Genomic DNA, 24,101 nt, shown 5'->3' on the forward strand with positions numbered 1-24,101 from the left:
AAAACTACAATTTTTTTATGTACCCTTTTACCTTTAAGTAGTACTTTTTATAAAGCTGAAAGGGCGTATGTTTTGAGGTACGCCCTTTCAGCTTTAGGATACCAACTTTTTTTTCCACAGATTTTTACGTTTCAGAGAATTTCAAGCCGAATGGCAAAAAAAATTATTTTAGACGCCCTTTCAGTGCAAATCCCTATTAACCCTTAGCTATACGTCCTTTTACCTCTAGATACGCGATTTAATTTTCTATCAAAAAGGTTTCTAATCAATTTTGGGTATCTAATATTTAACCCAAAATTTTTAATTTAAATATTTTAAGTAGATCATAAAATCAAATGCTTAAATTGAACTTCGAATTGAAGTTATGGCTAAATGATAAGAGATACGGAAAAAATGATCAAAATCTATTTAATAAAAAATTGAATTTGCTATAAAAAAGGTTTTTTATCATTGTTTCTTTAATATTTAACTCAAAATTTTGATTTCTAATTTTCTGAAGTGATCTAATTTTTTTAAACTCAGAATAGAATTTTAAAATGAAATATCGTTCATCAAATTTCAAATAATACTAATAAAAAAATAAATCGACAAAAAAAATTCTAAAAGAATGTAAAGGTAACTTTTTTTAAAGATAATTTTCTACAACTAATTTATTCATTAAAAAAATGTCTACTAATTTCATAAAATTTTGAATTGTAGTTGGAGTTTAATGTAAAAATATGGAGGCTACCATTATATTAGTATTGAAATTGAGTCTCGGAGGAATTGAAGAACCCAGAGAATTATTGCATACTTTTTTTTTTAATCATAATTACATGTAGTTTTTATGATTTATTAACTTTTAAATTTCAACGAAGAGATTTCCATTTTTTATTACAATACTTGAGATTTTAAATTAATTATTGATCATTTCAATTTCAAAATTCTGCAACCACTAAATAATTTTCATAAATTTATTAACCAAAACTTTCGACCAGTCATTTAAACCTTCCTAAAAAGACTATCTCTCCTCAAGACCTTCCAACTTCCATGAATTTATCTAAATGCAAATTTTCTCACCCACACAAAAAAACAATACTTCTATTAAGAATTTATATTCTTGACACAAAAACGTGGGGTAAAAAAACCAAATATTGACCAAGCAGAACAAAAACTTTATCCAAAAAAAATCTAGTGGTTTAACTTTATATTCAAGACGTAATTAATAATTCTTGATTATACATGAAATGAAAATTTTGCGGATTCACAGAAATATACGCTATTTTTATAATAAGAAAAAATAAGTTGGTGTAAAAATATCAGAAAGTTTTAAAAACTGGTTATTATAACTCAATCTCACCGTGTTTAATACGTACATTTATCATTCATCAATTTATATAAAATCAATAACTTTATAATGAATAATTAAATATCAAAGATTAATTATCAATAACTTTAGTTACAAAAATGACTTTAATAATTAAAATAATACTCTGGTGAATAATTGGCGTTATAAATAATCGAATGTACAGAATATTCGTATGCTTTCGACCATTCATTTAAATATCATTCAATCGTACTGTTATTAAATATCTTTTCCCTCGTTAGAAAATTCTATTTGCTTAATCAGATTAATATAATATTTCATTAAGATTAGTTTAATTACTACAAAACTTATATAGATTTAAAGATTAAAAAAAACGTACTGTTGTAGATTAAAAATAGAAGTTATTTATGAGTTTTATAAGCATAATACTGCTAGTCAGTATTTAAAGCCCAGGCGTTCAGTATTTAGTAAGTTATGTTTAATATACGGAGCAATCAACTCTACTGGAACTGTAACTTTAATTATTACAATTAAATGTTTATTGTTAAGGTGAAAGACCCAGTTATTGACACTGGCCCAGTTATTGATATTTGCAATTTTATTTTAATTAAAAAAAACAAGCAAACTCTAATAAATTAATAAATACTAGCAATCTTGTAGTCACTATGCGACTGCCGTGACTTTTGAACTATAAAATTAAAATTTTGCTTTATTAAATAATGAATTTTGTTAAATTGCACGGTACTTTCTTAAATATTAACACTTTTTTAAAATATAAGCTCATTCCGATGTTACACTCATCAAAAGCTTTCATTTGAGTACCCACATGCATTTTGATATATTTATATTTATATTCATAAATATAAATATATAAAATATATAAAAAATTGATGTGGGTACTCAAATGAAAGGTCTCGATTAGTGCAATATCGGGGTGAGCTTATATCTTTAAAAAAAGTCAATAATTAACAAGATACAAGGTAATTTCTTAATTATTGACATTTTTTAGGATATAAACTCATTTCGATGTTACAATCATCGAAACCTTTCATTTGAATACCCACATGAGATTTTTTATATATTTTACATGTATGATATTTGTGAAATATATATAAATATATAAAATATATGAAAAATTGATGTGAGTACTCAAATGAAAGGTCTCGATGAGTGTAACATCAGAATGAGCTTATATCTTTAAAAATGTCAGTAGTTCACAAGATACTAGGTCATTTCTTAATTATGTATCTAGAGATAGAGTATTTTTGAATGCAGCTTAAATACTTATCATAATAAATTGACTATCAGTGAGAATAAAATGAAACCTTGAAAAGGCACAAATTAAAGTCAAGACCTTTGCAATGACACTAAATTTCACTAAAAAAAACCAAATTTATCACACGACTATCCTTGAAACAAAATTTGTTTTATTCTCCTAATAATATAGATAATTTTTAAATTATAAATTTTAAGAAAATCGGTTTTTTGAGAACATTTAATTTTTTCAATAAATACTAGCAAACTTTAATAAAGATTAGCAAACTTGCAGTCACTATGTGGCTGCCGTGACTTTTAAACTATAAAAAATTAAAATTTTGCTTTATTAAATAGTGACTTTTGTTAAATTGCACTGTACTGTCTTGACTATTTGCGTTTTTAAAGATTTAAGCTCATCCCGTTGTTACATTCATCAAGAGCTTTCATTTGAATACCCATATGCATTTTGATATATTTTTCATATATTCATATATATATAAATATATAAAATATATGAAAAATTGATGTGGGTACTTATATGAAAGGTCTCGATGAGTGTAACATCAGAATGAGCTTATATCTTCAAAAGTGTCAATAGTTTACAAAATACAAGGTGATTTCTTCATTATGTATGTAGAGATAGATTATTTTCGAATGCAGCCTAAATACTTATCATAATAAATTGATTACCAGTGAGAATGAAAAGGCACAAATTAAAGTCAAGACCTTTGCAATGACACTAAATTTCACTAAAAAAAACCGAATTTATCATATGAATATCCTGGAAAGAAAATTTTTCTTATTCTCTTAATAATATAGATAATTTTTGAATTATAAATTTTAAATTTGTTTTTAAGAACATTTAATTTTTTTAATTATAATAAAATTGCAAGTATCAAACAACTAGGCCAGTATCAATAACTGGGTCTTTTACCTTACATATTTTCTAAACATAACACTTGTTTCAGCTCATAAACTCTTCCAATAAATTTACAAATAATCTATTTGTCTTCATTTTATCTAAACTGGTCAATATTTTAAACCTTTCCCGTGTAAAAAAATTTATTTTTTACATAATTATAATCTTTCTGCACAAACCCAGAAAAAACATAAACATACCCCAAGTAATATGATCAAGCCAAACTTCGGATGCATAATTAGGCCTCTGTCCAGCATACTGATCATAATTAATAGAAGACATCGAGGAGGAAGTGCCAGGATCGGGCGGCATCCTCGGACCATGAATAAGACAGCTGCCCAAGCTCCCAGTAAAACTAGCCCTGCTGGGAGTGGTCTCGTAAATAACCTCAGGAACAATAATCTCATCTTCAAACTCGACATCAGTAGCATCATCATTGACCCCATCGTGCCCCGAATTCCCCACAAGACTGTTCCCAGCGCTATCAATCCTGATGCTCCTGAGCCTCCTATCCAAAGTTCCAGCCACCGAATGAATTTCAGTGGGCGAGTGCTCCCGCGTGTCATGCTGCTGAACGTAGGCTTGCAAAGCAATAGTCGGCTGTTCGTATTCCGCAGAATCGCTTCCAGGAGACGGAGGTCCATAACTAGAAGTCCCAGGCAGGACAACCGGATCCTTGGCCAGGGCTTGAAGCAACCCGGAGGATCCATCAGCAGCTGGAGTTCTTTTCCCAGCAGCTACAGCAGCCGCAGCAGCAGCCAGCGAGTACGGATAGAACCCACCTGGAATCTGGTCTTCATCAAGCTCCAGGTTCTGTTCATCAATTTGTCTTTGCTGCTGCTGTTGCTGGAGCTGCTGAACTTGAGCGCCAACTTCACTCGCGGTCTGATACTGGGACTGCTGCTGCTTGTCCTTTTCTCGGCGTGGAGAACGCCCTCGATCGTTCACCGAAGTCGCACTCCAGTAGCCCCACGCCATCTTCGACTTGGATTAAACCTTGCTGTAACCTGAACCTGGACCTTCCAGCACTCGTCAAAGGATCAGTTTGTTTTGATCAGCTAGATGACGTTCATTCACTTTGTTCACTTTATTCGAGTCTCAAACAACAAACTGGGTCATTTATCAACTTGTTGAGGGAGGGACAACTTTGTTTATTGAACAGGATCCTGGAGAAACCTTCCAGTTGGAATCCTAGTAGCTGATTGATTTTTGAATGATGAATCCCGAATTAGGAATTAGAAATCATCCAGACTAACGAATAACTGTTTTATTTCCACGATCACGATTACGAAGACCGAGATGGAGTTTGTCTTGGTGTAGGATATCGACTGCGGCATTCCCATTAGTTTGTCGCCGCCCGGCGCGCACTGAAGGCTGGATGTTGAACGCGCAATCGCGGACTAACAACTAGGAACAACTACCACCAGAAGCTCCTGGCTAATGTGTGGCGCCTAAAGGTTTTGATAGTGTGGGTGGATTTCTGGGTGGGAAGTACCGGCACAGTTAAAGAAACTCTTGATCCTTCATGTGGATACGGCATTCTTGTGTAAGAGTCACCCGTTAGATGCTAGTGTGCTGATCACTAGTAAGACCGACAAAAGAGCTTGAATACCAGGTAATTCGGCCGCTCCACGCCTATTTTTTCAAGGGTAGTTATGATGATTTTGTTTTTTATGTTTTGATGAAATAGAGAGAGTTTTTGATAATGTTTTGAATGTTTTTATTGATTTGATATTATGGGTGAAAGATATCAGATAAGGGAAAATTGGTGACCTTTTTTTGTAGAGAATCTAATTTTGTACAAAAAAGGTATCGTCATTTTTTAACATCTTTAATATTTAACCTTAATTTTAATTTCAATTTTTCACTCTCAATTTTTAACTTTAATTTTTTCAATTTTTAATATTAATTTTAATTTCAAATTTTCAAATCTTTGTTATTATCTAAAACACTTAGAATCTAATTTTAAATTGAAATTCTACACGGAAAGAACAAGATGACACTGGATATCATCTACGATTATACTGAGCGAAAAAAAATTTCAGATAGTAGGTAGTATGATCCAGATTACAATGAGTATAATCCAGATACGACGCAGTATAATCTGGATTATTCTAGCTACTATCTGAAATTTTTCTTCACCACAGATGTCACTGAGTATAATCTGGGATGATATCCAGGGTCATCTTGTTTTTTCGTGTATCTAAACGATTATGAAGAATCGATAAGGACCTTTTTGATAGAGAATTAAATTTCCTATAAAAAAGGTTATGGTTTTTTTATATCCTCAATATCTAATCCAGAATTTTAATTTCAAATTTTCTAATCTTTGTTTTTATCTAAAACACCTAGAATCTAATTTTAAATTAAAATTTTACACAGAAAGAAAAATTTCTTGACTAGAGAACAAAATTCTTGGCTCAAGAAAATTTTCGGGTGCCTGAAGGAAGACCGAAGTTGTGTTGGACGAAGTAAAAATTTTTCTTTAAATTCTATTCTTAGTGGAAGTAATTTTTTCTTAATTCAAATTATCATAAATATTTGATACAATAAATTTTTATATTTGATCAAGATTTTTAGGTACTTTAAAAAAGCAGCGTCACCTACTTCAGCTGAAAAAAAAATTTTCTCACCTTGAGAAAATTTTTCTCTTGAATATTTGATACCCATTTTATATTATTTTAGCGTGCAATTATACATATTGAATGAAAAAAAATGATTCAATATTATTTGTTCTTCCCATTTGACATGTTAATCAATAAAAATATTAATGAAAATTTACTTCTATAGTGATATTTAATTTTTTGGAGCAAAAGAAAAATTTTCTCAAGACAAGAAAATTTACTTCTATCAAAAACTAAATTTTTTGGAGCAAAAGGCTGAATTTTCTCAAAACAAAAAGATTTTTTTAACTTAAATAAATTTTCTTGAATCAAGATACGTATTTCTTGAAACAAGAGAATTAATTTTGTTGAAATAGGTGAAACTTCTTGTGTCAAAAAGTTTCTTTTTCGCTCAAGACAATAATTAGGAAGAAAAATATTTTCTTGACTCAAGTGAACCTTTTTTTCTGTGTAGCTAAACGATAAGAGATACGGAAAAATCAATAAGGACTTTTTTAATAGAGAATTAAATTTCCTATAAAAAAAGGTTTTATATGGTTTTTTCATATCCTCAATATTTAACCCAAAATTTTGATTTCAAATTTAATGAACGAGTGCTTAATTAAAACGAGTGACATTAAATTTGAAATTAAAATTCCGGCTCAATGATAAGAGCTAAAGGGAAATTTATAAGAACATTTTTTTTTTCGGAAATTAAATTTCCAATAAAAAAAATTACTTGTAATATCCAATATTCAGCACAAAATTTTAATTTTAATTAATTGTTTTTAATGGGATAGAGTTCAAATGAATTTCAATTGTTAAAAATTAAAAATTTATATTAATAAAACTCCGAAATGTAGTTTGACGTCAAACAAAACTCTCAATGAGTTTCAATAAATCCTCTTTATTAATAATCAAAAGATTGAACAACAAATGATTCACTAATTTCATAATTAAAATTAATAACACACTCAAAGAAAATGACGCGTAATCGAAATCTAAATCTAATTTAGAGAAAATTGTAACGGCTCTATTGCGTGTGGCGATAAATTGTCCGAATCTAATGAACTTTTCTTCAAAACGGATCAATAAATAATTCCTTTGTTGGAAATTATACAAACGATGGAATCAAGTCTATATTTCAGACTTTAATACTTTTTTTATTAATACAAGAGGATTTAATTTATAAAACAATTTATCGTTCGATAGAATACATGTAATACTAACATTTAATATTTATTCCCTCAATTGGATCACCAGATTCAAGTGGATTTCATGCGATTCAAACTAGATTCTACTAGCCGATTCTTATTTAATTTCAATCATTTTTTAAACTCTTGCAATCGAATCGAATCCTATTTGATGAAAAAAAATTTTAAATGAAACTTTAACTCTGATCTAGGTTTTAGATTATTATTATCATTTTCTTTTTATTTAAAAATTGACATAATATTTTATTATGAAATTCAATTCTAAGAGTGTTTACTGAGATCATGTTATTAGAAAATTAAAAATTTTTGTTTAAATATCGAAGATACGAAAAAATAATAAGAGACCTTTTTTGTAAGAAATTTGATTTCCTATTTACAAGGCCCTTATTACTTTTTTCTTATCTATTATTTAGCCAGAATTTAAGTTTAAAATGCAATTGTAAATTTTTGATTAAAATAAATACTTAAAAAATTTTTAATCAAAATTTTCAAGCAAATATTGAAGATACCCAATAAGGGACTTTTTTTATAGAAAATTTGATCCTCTATCAAAAAGGACCTTATCACTTTTAAGGTAGATTTCTTTAGAAATCAACTATTGCATTACTCCTCATTAGGGTGGCGCAAAAAAACCGACTATTTTTATTTTTTGAGTCTCGAGTGAAAAAATGTGAGTATTTGATGTTTTAAGAGCCCTCACCAAAGGACAGCTTAAAAAAAAAATTTTAAGAGGTCACTCCAAATTTTTTAAAATTTCAAAAATCGTCAAAAATCGAATTTTTTTTTTTTTTTAATTTTTTTTCTCGTTACGGTATAATTTTATAGACTAAAAAAAAAATAAGTTTCTGAAAGTTTCAGTTCAAAATTTAAATTTTGAAAGGTCGCTCATAATTTTTTTTTTTTTCTTTAATTAGTCATATCGCCGACTTTAAGTGTTGGGAGTGGTACGTTGGGGTCTTTTTGGTTTGAAAAAATCTTAACCTACGCGGCAAGGTCAAATTCCAACCAAGCTGGTTTCTAAGACCAGCTTGGGATTCGAACCCACGCCTGGCAGTTGATTAAATAAAATTATTAAATTAAAAAAAAATTATATTTTCTATGTTGTGCTTGATTTTTAGTTCATCTCACTAAATACGTTCCAAAATTTATTTCTTAATGTTTAAATTTACAACAAAATTTTTTTCAATTTCCGAAAATCACAAACAATCATATCGGTTACTTGGATTTTTAATTTTTCTATTTTATATCTTTTTGTAAAGAAAAAAAATTTTTTTTTCTTAATAGTCTTATGAACGTGGACTTGGCGCGATTTTTTTTACAGTGAAACTGTTTTTGTTCGGATTTCCACAGATTCGGTAAAATCTGGCGCCAAGTTCCGTTAAAATGTTGTGTAAACGGGGCGCCAGACTACCGACTGTGTTTACGGGAAGCAGAACGGTATTTTTAGGTGGCAAATTTTTATTTAATTCTACGTTCCTTTTTTTTCCTAAATTGTGGGTTATAACAGTAATTCACACTTTATTTGACTGTTATTAATTAATTATATTTACTTGTAACAATTAACCTACTTTAAATTATTAAATTTAATCGGCACAAACTATAGCAACGCAAAAATTTCGATCCTGACTTTTTTCGATGGGCAAAGTGATCTGCCACAGGCTAAATAATTCGAGAATGCATAGTAATCCTTCATTAGATAAAAATGCAGCCAACGCGAGATTTAAGTTGGTATCAATTGTAAATTTTTATTATGATTACAAAAAATACTAAAATCCAAACAAAAACAGTTTCACTGTAAAAAAAATCGCGCCAAGTCCACGTTCATAAGACTATTAAGAAAAAAAATTTTCTTATTTCTTTACAAAAAGATATAAAATAAAAAATTTCAAGTAACCGATATGATTGTATTTGATTTTCGGAAATTAAAAAAAAATTTTGTTATAAATTTAAAAATTGTGAAAAAAATTTTGGAACGTACTTGGTGTGCGTCATTGTGTATTTCAATTTTTTAAAGTCCTGGTAAATAGATTTTACGAATTTCATTAAAAGTAAAATATTTTGCAACCGAGCACACTAAATACGTTCCAAAATTTTTTTCTTAATTTTTAAATTTATAACAAAATTTTTTTTAACTTCCGAAAATCATAAACAATCATATCGGTTACTTGGATTTTTTTATTTTATATCTTTTTGTAAAGAAAAAAACAAATTTTTTTTTTCTTAATAGTCTTATGAACGTGGACTTGGCGCGATTTTTTTACAGTGAAACTGTTTTTGTTCGGATATTCACATACCACGGCAAGTGAATATAAGAATCCGAAGTATTGAGTATATCAGATTATAATATTGTGAAAATGACAATACTGTTTTGAGCTAATCACAATATTACGTTCACGATCCACTGGATCGCTACAATAGCAATACTTTTTTCTCCGTGTAGATCGAGTTCAAAGATGAGCAAAATCGGTCAATTAGTTTAGAAATGGTGGCCATTTAAAATTTTCAAAATTTTGTAAATTTCAAGTTTTGTAACTTTAACCGTAAATAACTTTTGACTGACAAAAAAAAGCTCATTTCTGAAAACTTAGGATTGAAGCTAATTATATTACCGTTAATGTGCTCTATAACACTTATACTTTATAATGATTTTTATTAATTTTATAGGCCATTCATAAATTTTAAAATAATGAAAACTTTTTTTCAAATGTGGTTTTTTTAGACTAACTTTTAAACGGCTTTACCGATCGATTCAAAAAACTAATCAGCTCTTAACATCAAAAAACCACGTTGATCGCCGCCAGATCGGTAAAAATCGGTTGATTTGCTCGTGAGTTATCGTTGACGAAAAAAATCGAAAAAAGCATTTTTTTTTTCAAACTAACTCCGAAATTTTTCATCTGATCAATTTCATTACAGATCTAAACAAATTACATCAACTGTTGTCAGCTGCGTGATAATCGGTTCACTCATTCAAAAATTATAGCGGATTGAAAATTAAAAAATTACATTAACATTTGTAAGATAAATTTAAATTAAATTTAAAAATAAAGAAAATCTTATATCACATGAAATCTACCTTCCTTTTCGGGTGAAGCCGAATAGAATTTTTTTCTTATCTCTTATCATTTAGTCAAAATTTCAGTTTGATACACAATTGTAAGAGTTTTTGATTAAAATACATAATAAGAAAATTTGAAATCAAAATCTTGGAGTAAATATTGAAAATACCAAAAAATGATGAACCTTCTTATAGAAAATTTGATTTTCTATTAATAAACATCATCACTTTTTTCTGATCTCTTATCATTTCGACAGAATTTAGGTTTAAAATGCAATTTTAAGAGTTTTCAATTGGATCTTGTTTTTAAAAAATAAAAAATCAAAATTTTAGATTAAATATTAAAAATCATAAGAAACCTTTTTCGTAGAAAATTTAATTTTTTTTATTAAAAAGGTCCTCATCGATTATCTTGTATTTCTCACCGTTTAGCCAGAATACAAATTCAAAGTCAAATCGCTCCAGTACCAAATTTTTACAAAATAAAAATCATACTAAAATTATTTTCCAAAGAGGAAAATAATTTATATCTTAAATAATAAAGGCTAAATTGATCATAAACAATCATAAATGATCATAAACGAGGTCAACTGGCCTGATCTGAATGAGATCGAGTATGATATGATAAATACGGGTGTTTTTGTTTTTGTTTACGGCATCATCCATATTATGTTTTGCAGTAGTTTTTTTTGTTCTGGCGTGTAGTCTGACATTCAAACACCTCCTACAATCCATGCAGGATATAGTACAAGTTTGGCAACCCACTAACAGTAACCCTGGAGCAGATGTAAGCCAAGAGGGATAGAATAGGAGGGATGATGGAACAGAATGGAACGGAAAAGTGGATCGAGGATAGAAGATGAAAGAGAAGAGAGGAGAGGAGGGGAGATGACACAGCCGGGCTATATCGATGCCTCCCTTGGCGCCGTACGAGTTGAGCTTCTAGGCGTGGCACATGCCGCTACCATAAACTATTATTCTACGCTATTTTACACCTTCAATGAATCGCCTAGTTTTGTTCCTCTTCGTGGTCCTAATGATGATCATGATGATGGTGATGGTAATAATCATCATAATCATCATCATCACCATCATGGCCATCATATTCCACAACCGAGTGTTGACACACAAAATATATATGCCCATTGTCATGCCACTCTCAATATTTCTAAAGAATTTGATTAATTGGCCTACTTCAATCATTTATTATTAATTTATCCTTCTGTTCTCGTGGAAATAAATATATTGATTGCCTGAGAATACCAAGATAGTACATTAGAGGTTTTATTGCTAGGAAAATTAATTTTTTCTTCATAGAAAAATTTATTTGGAATTATTTTGTAGAATTTGATGTAAAAAATTTTGCCAGTTTGAGTTTGAATTGATATTCTGAATGAACGGTGAGAAATTTATTCTGGAAAATCAATTAGAACCTTCTTGATAGCGAATTTAATTTTCTACAAAAAAGATTTTTTGGTATTTTTTTATCTTGAATATTTGACCCAAATTTTTTATTTTTTAAATATTCCAAGTACACAGAAAAAAAGGTTCACTTAAGCCAAGAAAATATTTTTCTTCCTAATTATTTTCTTGAGCGAAAAGAAAACTTTTTTTTGACACAAAAAATTTCACTTATTCCAACAAAATTAATTCTCTTGCTTTAAGAAATACGTATCTTGATCCAAGAAAATTTATTTAAGTCAAGAAAATCTTGTTGTTTCGAGAAGATTCAGCCTCTTGCTCCAAAAAATTTAGTTCTTGATAGAAGTAAATTTTCTTGTCTTGAGAAAATTTCTCTCTTGCTCCAAAAAATTAAATATAAAGAAAGAAGTAACTTTTCATTAATATTTTTATTGATTAACATGCCAAATGAGAAGATCAAATAATATTGAATCATTTTTTTCATTCAATATGTATAATTGCACGCTAAAATAATATAAAATGGGTATCAAATAATCAAGAAAAAAATTTTCTCAAGGTGAGAAAATTTTTTTCATCGCTGAAGTAAGTAGCGCTGCTTCCCTAAAGTATCTAAAAATCTTGATCAAATATAAAAATTTATTGTATCAAGTATTTATGATAATTTAAATTAAGAAAAAATTACTTCCACCAAGAATAGAATTTCAAGAAAAATTTTAAGTTCGGCCAACACAACTTCGGTCTTCCTTCAGGCATCCGAAAATTTTTTTCAGCCAAGAATTTTGATCTCCAGTCAAGAAATTTTTCTTTCAGAGTAATTATTTTCTTGAGCAAAAAAAATTTTCATTTGACACAAGAAATTTCACTTATTTCAACTAAATTAATTCTCTTGCTTTGAGAAATACGTATCTTGATCCAAGAAAATTTAAGTCAAGAAAATCTTTTTTTTAAGAAAACTCAGCCTCTTGCTCCAAAAAATTTAGTTCTTGATAGAAATAAATTTTCTTGTCTAGAGAAAATTTCTCTCTTGCTCCAAAAAATTAAATATAAAGATAGAAGTAACTTTTCATTAATATTTTTATTGATTAACATGCCAAATGAGAAGATCAAATAATATTGAATCATTTTTTTCATTCAATATGTATAATTGCACACTAAAATAATATAAAATGGGTATCAAATATTCAAGAAAAAAATTTTCTCAAGGTGAGAAAATTTTTTTCTCAGCTGAAGTAGGTAGCGCTGCTTCTCTAAAGTATCTAAAAATCTTGATCAAATTTAAAAATTTATTGTATCAAGTATTTATGATAATTTGAATCAAGAAAAAATTACTTTCACCAAGAATAGAATTTCGAGAAAAATTTTTACTTCGGCCAACACAATTTCGGTCTTCCTTCAGGCACCCGAAAATTTTCTTGAGCCAAGAATTTTGTTCTTCAGTCAAGAAATTTTTCTTTCTGTGTAGGTTATCTAATCAAAAACTCTTAAAATCGAATTTCAAATTTAAATTATGGCTAAATGATAAAAGATACAGGAAAATTGATAAAGACTTTTTAATAGAGTTAAATTCCCTATAAAAAAGGTTTCTTATAAATTTTTCGTATCTAATATTTAATCCAGAATTTGAATTATTTTTTTAAGGATGTAAATTAATTAAGCACTTTTTTATTGGAAGTTCGGAATTAAATCCTGGGTAAATAATAAGAGATATGGTTAATTTAATAAAAACCTTTTTTATAGAGGATGAAATTTCTTATATAAAATGTATGGTATCATTTTGCCGTATCTTCAATACTTGAGCCACAATTCTGACTTAAAAATACACAAGAAAAAGAAGTATTGATTAAACCGTCAAATTTTTGATTAAACGTTATAAAATCCGGTTTATTTATTCAAATCTCGAGCGACTAGAGGAATATAAGTTTATTCAAAAGTGAAGTTGTAGTCGAATACGAACGAGAACGAGATTACATTCCAAAATAGCATCGGATTGAAATACTTAACTATAAAGTAAAGTCACAATGCGACACGACTCGTTTAAATATTCTCAGATAACTCAGAGCTCACAATGTAGAACTGCAGAGAAGAGATTCTCTTTCAATCTTGTTATGTCTGTCATTAAGCAAATTACAACTTAAAACTCTTACTCTGGCTCTCTTGTTATCTGACATCCATTTTTTATTATCATCATACGTTATATTATATTATATTACTCTTTTATCGATGGAATGTATAATACATAACATCAATTCACTCTTTCATTTTAAATATTGACGCGACCTTGATGCAATTGCGTCTATTCAATCATATTTTTTATTATTATTACTGAAGCTTTTTTAAAATACAATTATTAATAATTATAATTTTCATTTAAAATTTTATGTTAAGAACATTTAATTGTACAACTTATTTTGATTAGTTTAAATTCAATATTCTGAGTTTAATATTAAAGATACAAAAAAATCATTAGAAATATTTTTTTATAAAACTAGCTGTTACTCGCCCGCTTCTCTGAGCGCTTTATATAATTGCATTTTTAGATCTACACGGAGAAAAAATTGTTGCTATTATCACGATACAGTATAGTGATGATCACGATCCACGTATGACTATACTTTAGATGCGCATATGTCCAATCTAATGGATCGTGATTATCACGATCCACATAGATTCGGATATCGAATGTCTATATTGCTACGGTTTATAGATGATTATTAGTTGTTTTTGATTAAATGTTAATTATATGTTATTGCAGATTATTTTTAACTTCCCGCTAAGAAAATCGAATATTTTCAAAATTCGGGAAGTTATTTTTTTCACCCCGTTTTGCGAAAATTGAGTTTTCATCAGATCTCGACGTTTTAAGGTCACAGGAAGCTTCCCTGACTATTCCCGCGATGGTGTCCGTGCGGGTGTATGCATGTATGTATGCATGTATGTATGTATGTGTGTGTGTGTGTGTTTTTTTTTTGTTTTAAGGGGGGGGGGGAATCCTTTTTACGGATTCTAGGCATAGTTGTTTGGCCTGGATATGTGGCGATATATGTGTGTGTGTGTGTGTGTGTGTGTGTGTGTGTGTAAACTTCTTATAACTTTTGAACGGCTCCACTGGATCTCTATAATAGCAATACTTTTTTCTCCGTGTAGACTTGAAATTTAATTGAAGTATTGTTTTGATTTGCACAGATTCCAAATGAGCATTGAAAATTCTAGTTAAAATCATTGCAAGTCTCATAAGTACAGTTGAAATCTGTCTAACTTCAAGTAAGAACAATTTTTCTGTTATTTAAAATTTTCTCAGTGACATCAATTTTTTATAGAAAATAAATTTAACATATTTTTACGAATTCTATTTAAATAAGTAGCCAAATTTATTTTTCACATATCTAGTGTTTGGAAAATGCATTCATTTTAATCTGTTACATTCCCGCGATTCTGCAATAAGAACAATTTATAAGTTATGAAATCAGCAAAAATAACATGTATGTAAAATTGTTAGTCCGTTGACTGAATTACTACATGTAATGTTAAGATTTGGAAATCTTACAATGACTTTTTTCCCGCTGCCAAGAGACGTTTGTTGTCAGGAAATTTTTAGTAAATGTTATTGAAACTCAATAGACATGGCCTAAATTTCATGTTTCAAAAAGTCCTAGTTTATAAACAACAACATTTTTAATAGATTTCATATAAATCTAACTATTTTATTTCATGGAACCAATTATCATAACCAAACACACGATCAGCATATAAATATAAATTTTCAACTCTTAGTTCACCAGACTTAATTAGCTTGTTTCTTAAACTTTTTTTAAATGACGTTAAGGTATCACCCTCGCGACTTCCGTCGTCAAAAGTTTATGCTAGAGTGTATGGTACACATACTGGATAGTCATTATTGACAAGCCTAAAACTTTTGCTGCTTATGTACTTATTTCAGCCAATCACGAACGAGAAACTGATCGTTTGAAAAGTCTGGCAACACTGCGTGAGCGTTGAGACATTTTATAGTAGTTATACTGGAGTGTTTTGGACTAACTGTAGACTAACCTCTGTTTTGACACATGCGTTTATTTATTTATTTACATACATTTATTCAAAAATATAATTACAATGTCTGAAAAATTGACTTATAAAGGACGATTCATAAAAAAAGTCCTTGAAAAACGACAGAAATCTCTAGCAAATATGAAAATAACTATGCAAATAACAACTAGAAAAAAATAATTGACAATAATGTTTTCTTTTTCAGAAAAATCAGTAACTAATTTTTTATGTTGATATATTAACTGATTTTAAATTTTAGTATTTTTTTATTTTTTCATCTGACTATTATTTTTATAACTTATGAAAGATTAATAAATATTATTATATTAAAATTGATAACTTTTGAATTTTTATAAATATAGAAAAATACTTATTTTCATAAAATAATCATTGTTATTTTTTTAAATAAATAAAATTAATACCTATAATATTACACCTAACGTAAATTAAACTTTTCAAATTTGTCAGTGCATGCGCGTCTCATACTTCTTTCGCGGCTCACAAAACTTGCGCTGTTGCCACAGCTTTATTAACGTATCCCCTCCTCGGCTAAAGTCTGGTAAATTTTTCATTACTTATTAATAAATATCTCTGAAACTGTGTGGTTATTATCAATGAATTTTTTTTTCAATTGTTAAGTTGTTAGTTAACGTTACTCTAGTTTTTAAAAAGATCCTAAGAAAAGTTTCTAAGATATAAAAATGTTTGTAGGTAAATTTTTCGATATCCCGTATACCGTAATGTATAAGAGCGTTCAAAACTCAAACTTTGAAATTAAATATCTCGGAAACTAGATGGTCAAAAATTCTCAAATTGCACCAATCGACGCAGAATTATATGAACATTAATCTGCCAAAGTTTAAAAAAAATCCTAAGAAAACGACTCTGGCGAGGGTAATACCTTAAATCAATCAAATATTAAGATTATGTAATAAAAACAAAAGAAAATCGAATTAAAAACAAATGATTGAAATATGAGAGTCTTTTATTTTTATTAGCGGGAAAAATGTATATAAAAGTAAATCGTAAAAAAAATGAGAAAGGGTTGATAAAATCCAAAAAATAAGTAGCCGATAACCATCTAAGAAAAATTATGCGTCGAATGGTAACAGTCCCATCCCGATAGCTTCAGTAGTTTTGAAGTCAACTTTGGTCAAAGGAACCCTATTTTGTTTATATATACAGAAAGAAAAATTTCTTGACTGAAGAACAAAATTCTTGGCTCAAGAAAATTTTCGGGTGCCTGAAGAAAGACCGAAATTGTGTTGGCTGAAGTAAAAATTTTTCTCGAAATTCTATTCTTGGTGGAAGCCATTTTTTATTAATTCAATTTATCATAAATACTTGATACAATAAATTTTTATATTCGATCAAGATTTTTAGATACTTTAGGGAAGCAGAACTACCTACTTCAGCTGAGAAAAAAATTTTTTCACCTTGAGAAAATTTTTCTCTTGAATATTTGATACTCATTTTATATTATTTTAGCGTGCAATTATACATATTGAATGAAAAAAAAAATGATTCAATATTATTTGATCTTCTCATTTGGCATGTTAATCAATAAAAATATTAATGAAAATTTACTTCTATCTTTATATTTAATTTTTTGGAGCAAGAGAGAAATTTTCTCAAGACAAGAAAATTTACTTCTATCAAGAACTAAATTTTTTGGAGCAAGAGGCTGAATTTTCTCAAAAAAACAAGATTTTCTTAACTTAAATAAATTTTCTTGGATCAAGATACGTATTTCTTACAGCAAGAGAATTAATTTTATTGGAATAAGTGAAATTTCTTGTCAAAAAAAAATTTTTTTTTCGCTCAAGAAATTAAGTAGGAAGAAAAATATTTTCTTGGCTCGTAAACCTTTTTTTCTGTGTACATTAAATTGTCTTTAAGAAAGATTCTTGTCAATTTTTCGCTATCGCTTATCAATCAGTCAGAATTTTAATTTTAAGTATAATATTGCAGATAAAAAAAATATCAAAAAATATTTTTTATAGAAAATTTAATTTTCTATAAAAAAAAGTCCTTATCAATTTCCTTCTCTCTTATTATTTCGCCGGAATTAAAATTTAAATTGCAACCGTGTTAAAAAATGTAAATGACAGAGACATTATTTAAAAAATGTATTTCAATTATTTATCATTATTTTTATCAATATTTCAAAACTCTTAGAAGCTTATAAATAAAGTAATATAAATAAAAAAATTAATGTACGAAGGAAAGATAAATGGGGGTGAAAAGAATTTAAAGCTTGGAACGATAAATGTAACAGACAGATACTTTCATTTAAGAGTTATTTTTTCTCCAAGGAAAACTAACGGTTCGTTAGGAAAAAAATTAAAAAAATGAGAACAGGAGCAAAGTACAAAGATAGTGGGTAGTGGAAAAAAGTAAAAGCTAAGGTATGAAGTAAAAGACAAATAGAACAAATGCATTCAAGAAGAACAACCGGGGAATGAAAGCATTCGCGCGAGCGACTTTATTGTTGAGACTTATTCATTGATTCTCTGTCTAGTCATCACTATTTTTTATATCATTTTATTTTATTCCACCCTTTATCTGCTCTTTCAATAAAATTTCATAATAAATAATAATAATAATTAATAGTATAATCTAAAATAAAAAACAGGGATAATATCCGCAGAGTAAGCAAAGAGAGTAATGCGGAAAGTCGAGTTAAAAATAAAGAAACCTTTTAGGAATTGCAATTTTGAAAACAGTCGAGACCTTGATCGTGTCTTGAAATTTTGTTATACTGCTTATGCAGCAGTACGTGATTAAGTGGATTTTCGGGTGGATTCATTGGTTTAAATTTAGGTAATAGTTGCGCTCCTCCAGTTTCAGTATTGGTCTTACGTGGTATGTTTTTAAACAACGCTAGTCTTAGTTTACTTAAGAATAAAAATAAAAAGAGGCAAGACTGACCATGTATCGTTATCTCCGTGTCCTTTTCGAGCTCGTACAGTCTCAGCGCTTCGTCTAACTCCTGTTGAGATGCAATCCGACAAGGATCGCCCTCGTCATCGACCCACTTCATTGTAAATTGATCTGCTCCATTGCCCGATGAACTGAACCCACATATTGTTCTCATTTCCTCTCGAAGTGTGTCCACGGTCATCCCCGCGGTAATGTAGGTGATTTGTACCTCTCTGTTAATGATAAACAATGAATTAAGTCCTTTTTATTTCTAATAGTTAGTTATCTATATTATTAAGAGAATAAGCGAAATTATGTGGCCAGTGTATTTATATGATAAAATGGGTTTTTATGGTTAAATTTGGTATCGTTGGAAAAGTCTTGGCCTTGACTTGTGCCTTTTCAAGGTTTCATATCATTCTCACCAATAGTCAATTTATAATGATAAATATTTAGGCTGCATTAGAAAATTATCTATCTCTAGACACATAATTAAGAAATGACCTTGTATCTCGTGAACTATTGACATTTTTAAAGATATAAGCTCACCCTGATATTACACTCATCGAGACCTTTCATTTGAGTACCCACATCAATTTTTCATATATTTTATATATTAAATATATTTCACAAATGCCATATATATAAAATATATAAAAAATGCCATGTGGGTATTCAGATGAAAGGTCTCGATGATTGTAACATCGGGATGAGCTTATATCTTGAAAAATGTCAATAATTATGAAATGACCTTGTTTCTTGAGAACCATTGACATTTTTAAAGATAAAAGCTCATCACGATGTTACACTCATCGAGACCTTTCATTTAAGTACCCACATCAATTTTTTATATATTTATATATATTATATATATGTATATATGAAAAATATATCAAAATGCATGTGGGTACTCAAATGAAAGCTCTTGGTGAGTGTAACATCGGGATGAGCTTATATTTTTAAAAAGGTCGATAGTTTAAAAAGTATAGTGCAATTTAACATAATTAAGAAATGATCTTGTATCTTGAGAACTATTAACATTTTTAAAGATATAAGTTCACCCCGACATTATACTCATTGAAACCTTTCATTTAAGTACCCACATCAATTTTTTATATATTTATATATATTATATATATGTATATATGAAAAATATATCAAAATGCATGTGGGTACTCAAATGAAAGCTCTTGGTGAGTGTAACATCGGGATGAGCTTATATTTTTAAAAAGGTCGATAGTTTAAAAAGTATAGTGCAATTTAACATAATTAAGAAATGATCTTGTATCTTGAGAACTATTGACATTTTTAAAGATATAAGCTCATTCCGAAATTACACTCATTGAGACCTTTCATTTGAGTACCCACATCAATTTTTCATATATTTATATAAATCATATATATGTATATATGAAAAATATATCAAAATGCATGTGGGTACTCAAATGAAAGCCCTTGATGAGTGTAACATCAGGATGAGCTTATATCTTTAGAAACGTCAATGGTTAAAAAAGTATAGTGCAAATTAACATAATTAAGAAATGATCTTGTATCTTGAGAACTATGACATTTTTTTAAGATATAAGCTCATCTTGATGATACACTCATCAAGATCTTTCATTTAAGTACCCACATCAATTTTTCATATACTTATATATATATATATATATATATCATATATATCATATATATGTATGTATGAGAAATATATCAAAAATGCATGTGGGTATTCAAATGAAAGCTCTTGATGATTGTAACATTGGGAGGAGCTTATATCTTTAAAAAAGTCAATATTTAAGAAAGTACAGTACAATTTAACAAAAGTCATTACTTCGTACAGCAAAATTTTATTTATTTATAGTTCACAAGTCCCGGCAGTCACATAGTGACTGCAAGATTGCTAGTTATCATTAATTCATTATTATTTTGCACGATATTGTTATAAATTCAAAATTGTTATATTATAATAATTCCTTTCACATTATATTATAAATATTCACTTAACGAAAATTTTTTGTTAGTAAATATATTTAATAATCTAAAATAAATATATTGGATAAAAAGTTAGTTACAAAATTATCGATAGATGGCTACAGTTTTCGTAGTTAGATTTCTAAAATCTTGATACTTAATTTAACTAAAAAATTTTAATAGAAGAATTAATTAATATTCAATAAGCTTAATTAACTGTTAATAAGTAATTTTTTTAACGCTGAATGACTTAATAAATATTCATTGACAGATAATAAATAATTTATGAAATAAGATTTTGATAAAATAAAAATAAAATTGGCTATAAACGTAATACGACAATTGAATTATTTAGATGCTGAGTTTTATTATAAATATCTCGAGTTTAATGTATAAACTGGGAATTTTAAACGTTCAAGTACCGTGATATTTTAATGACTTATCATTCCAATTATAATACATACCCATTATTATTATTATTGTTATTTATTATTTATTATGATTATTACTTACCCATTGTATACGATTTTTACTCGTATTTCGTCGTTGACATCCGTTTGACCTGACATTTTTTTCCAGAGTTTTCGTCTTCCTGTAAAAAAAAATTCAAATAATCATTATTATAATGTTTATATTATAATAATAATAACAATAATTATTATTATTATTATTCACAAAAATATTTTAAAAGTATTATTAATTATTAACATGAAAAATAATGCAATTAAATTCATTAGTTTAGGTTTTTTTTTCAATTTAATACTGAAAATTTTAATTAATTTAATTAAAAATTTTCATCAAATAGTAAATTAACATTCAAAATTTTCATTGGAAAATTACAAAAGATAGATAATAACGGATTTTTTCTAAGTAAATTAGTAAAATTTTTATTTTTTCTGTTAATCTGAAGAAAAGTATAATAATTGAGAAAAACAGTATTTTTATCATGCACTATACTGTTGAACTACGTTACTTTTTTTCTTGATTTTCTTAACTTAGAAGAATATTTAGAAAAACACTATCTTGGTTTAAAAAAAATTTTTAACTCAAAAATTTTGAAAACAATTTTAATGCTCCTAAAAATTTCTCTAATTGAATTAATTTGCATTATTTCCTGCATATAGATATGATTCAATAATTTTATATCACGATTTAAAAAGGCTAACAATATCACTATGATATCATTATGATTTTCTGCAGATATGACCATCACTTTATTATGAATTCATATTAATATCATACTGATTTCTTAATCAAATTACTAAAAATTTTCTTTCTCCAACAAGAAAAATAAAAATTTTATAATCTAGTTAAAAAAAAAATTTGTTCCCATAAATATTTTACTTATCAAATGTATATTAATATGGCTTTTATATGAATGTTATATTTGTGTCAAAAAAGTTTGGAAAATCCAAATGAGCATGCCTTAAGCGCTCATGTCATACATAAATTATTTAGATCATAACAAAAATTATTCGTTTTTTATTTGAATTTTCCCGCGAGTAGTATTGTCCCCTCTGTAGGTCGAGCTAAAGAAAAATTTCAACAGATGATAAAACAGTCAATAATTATACCATCATGTATGTATAGTTTCCGCTTATTTATAGTTATTTCAATTCTGTTTATGAAAAATAATATATATGGCTGCCGAAATCGCAGAAAAAGTCACCGAACTGACACTCGAAAAAAATTAACTGTATCGAAACGGAATTATTTTGACACGCAATTTTCACAAGGGTTTTGACAAACTTCCTCAGGAATAAAACAAAAAAAAATTAAATCGTGAAAGTTATTTTTGACAAAGTTGTGGTGTTATCAAGCCCAGTGCTCCCGTAAATACCACGCTCTTATTCATTTAATTCATCAGAAAAACGAGTTTTTTCTGAGAAATCTTATTTAATCGATAAGAAATTTTTTTTAACGTGTTCTGTAGTTACTATTATTTATTTCAATATGCATTTTATCCATAATTTTTTTCGTTTAAATAATGAAAATCACGTTTTAATCGAAATCACGATTTTTAGGCGAGAGTAGAGCATACCTGCGCGCTTCGCGATTAAGGCATGCAATATAAGATTCATTATGATATTTATAATAAACCTCATCATGATATCAGATGATTTTTACACGGGTTATTTCATCGACAAACGCGGTTACTGTTATTAATTATTTTTTTCACTATTTATTTGTCAATTATTATTTGATTCTTATGCAGTTGAAAATTCAATTTGTTTAATGAATTTACATTTTGTTTACTTTGAATTTGTTACTTACTTCTCTGCATTTTATTTAAAATTAAAGTGTTTTGCACTTATTTGAACTTTACGGCTCTCTACAAGATAAACTTTTCTTAGTGCATTTTTCTACGATGTGCACATTTGGAGAACTTAAGAAGGGTTTACATTTTTCCTCTCTCTCGCCCTCTATTGGACAAACGAAAGTATCTCTGTCATACTTGTACAACAAATGGAATCTTAAAACGCATTTTATGCATAAATAAATGCAAATTTTCCAAAAAAGCGCTTCGCTCTTCGATAGATAATTCAATTATCTATCGAAGAGCGAAGCGTTTTTTTTTCGAAATTTTATCACATACATGAGAAAAACACGTTTGAAAATCAACTATAAACCGCTCTTAATCACATATTTTTTCATCAAAGTCCATCCATGCATCGTGATTTATAGAAAAACTATATTTAATATATAGATTAAAGTATTTTTGGAAAAGTTATTTCAAATAAGAGCAAAATTCTTAATGAAAAAGTTATTTATTATCCACTTTTAATATAGGAGAAAATTTGGATCTTTATATATACTCTGGTAAGATTTTTCTGCAAGCGAGAAGGCGTAGCCACCTATCGGAAAAACCAAGAACTACCTTATAATAAATGGCGCCAATTAATTAAATGTTATCTGAACCAAGCTCAGAAAAATAGAAGTTTTTGATTCGAAACTATTTCTTTTTAATCACAAATTAAAGGAGAACATTTTTTGGTGATTATTTTCTTGGGCCTTTACCCTCATTAGCGTTTTCCTAAACATGACATTTGGGCCCCCTCTACTTTTACATGTGCGTAGTAATTTAAAATATATTTGACCACGTGTGCAAATATAATAATAATAATTTCACTTGTTATTTCTTAAATATTCATTCTTTTATCTTTTTTGTAAGCCCGCTATCGGAAGGATTTAATCTGCGGTGTCATTAGAATTGTATTACAGTATTTACTTTCAGGCCTAGAAAACTCATTGAATATTTCTGTACAATTTTGAAGGGCACTTTAACCATTTCGTTTAAGTGACCCAGAGTTAATTTATGGCTTGAAAAAAATGAAAAACCCAAAAAATTATTTTAGATAAAATGATAAAAAAAAAAAATTAAAAA

The 24,101-nt window shown here is 28.2% G+C and overlaps 1 protein-coding gene across 6 annotated transcripts in view; it reads right to left on the reverse strand.

Moving 5' to 3' along the window:
• Positions 1–24,101, reverse strand: part of LOC123270780 (atypical protein kinase C) — a 92,308-nt gene that overhangs the window by 60,606 nt on the left and 7,601 nt on the right. For 5 of the 6 annotated variants that reach the window (XM_044736926.1, XM_044736927.1, XM_044736929.1 and 2 more), the window contains exons 3-4: positions 21,230–21,308; positions 18,755–18,978 (exon numbers count right to left, since the gene is read on the reverse strand). In XM_044736926.1, coding sequence (XP_044592861.1) covers positions 18,755–18,978; positions 21,230–21,308 — 303 coding nt within the window. Of the gene's footprint in view, positions 1–3,682; positions 4,853–18,754; positions 18,979–21,229; positions 21,309–24,101 lie in introns of those variants that run through there. The other variant, XM_044736925.1, reaches the window with a different exon arrangement.

This window comes from Cotesia glomerata, linkage group LG8 (assembly GCF_020080835.1).
Source record: "Cotesia glomerata isolate CgM1 linkage group LG8, MPM_Cglom_v2.3, whole genome shotgun sequence".
NCBI classification, from domain to species: Eukaryota; Metazoa; Arthropoda; class Insecta; order Hymenoptera; family Braconidae; genus Cotesia; species Cotesia glomerata.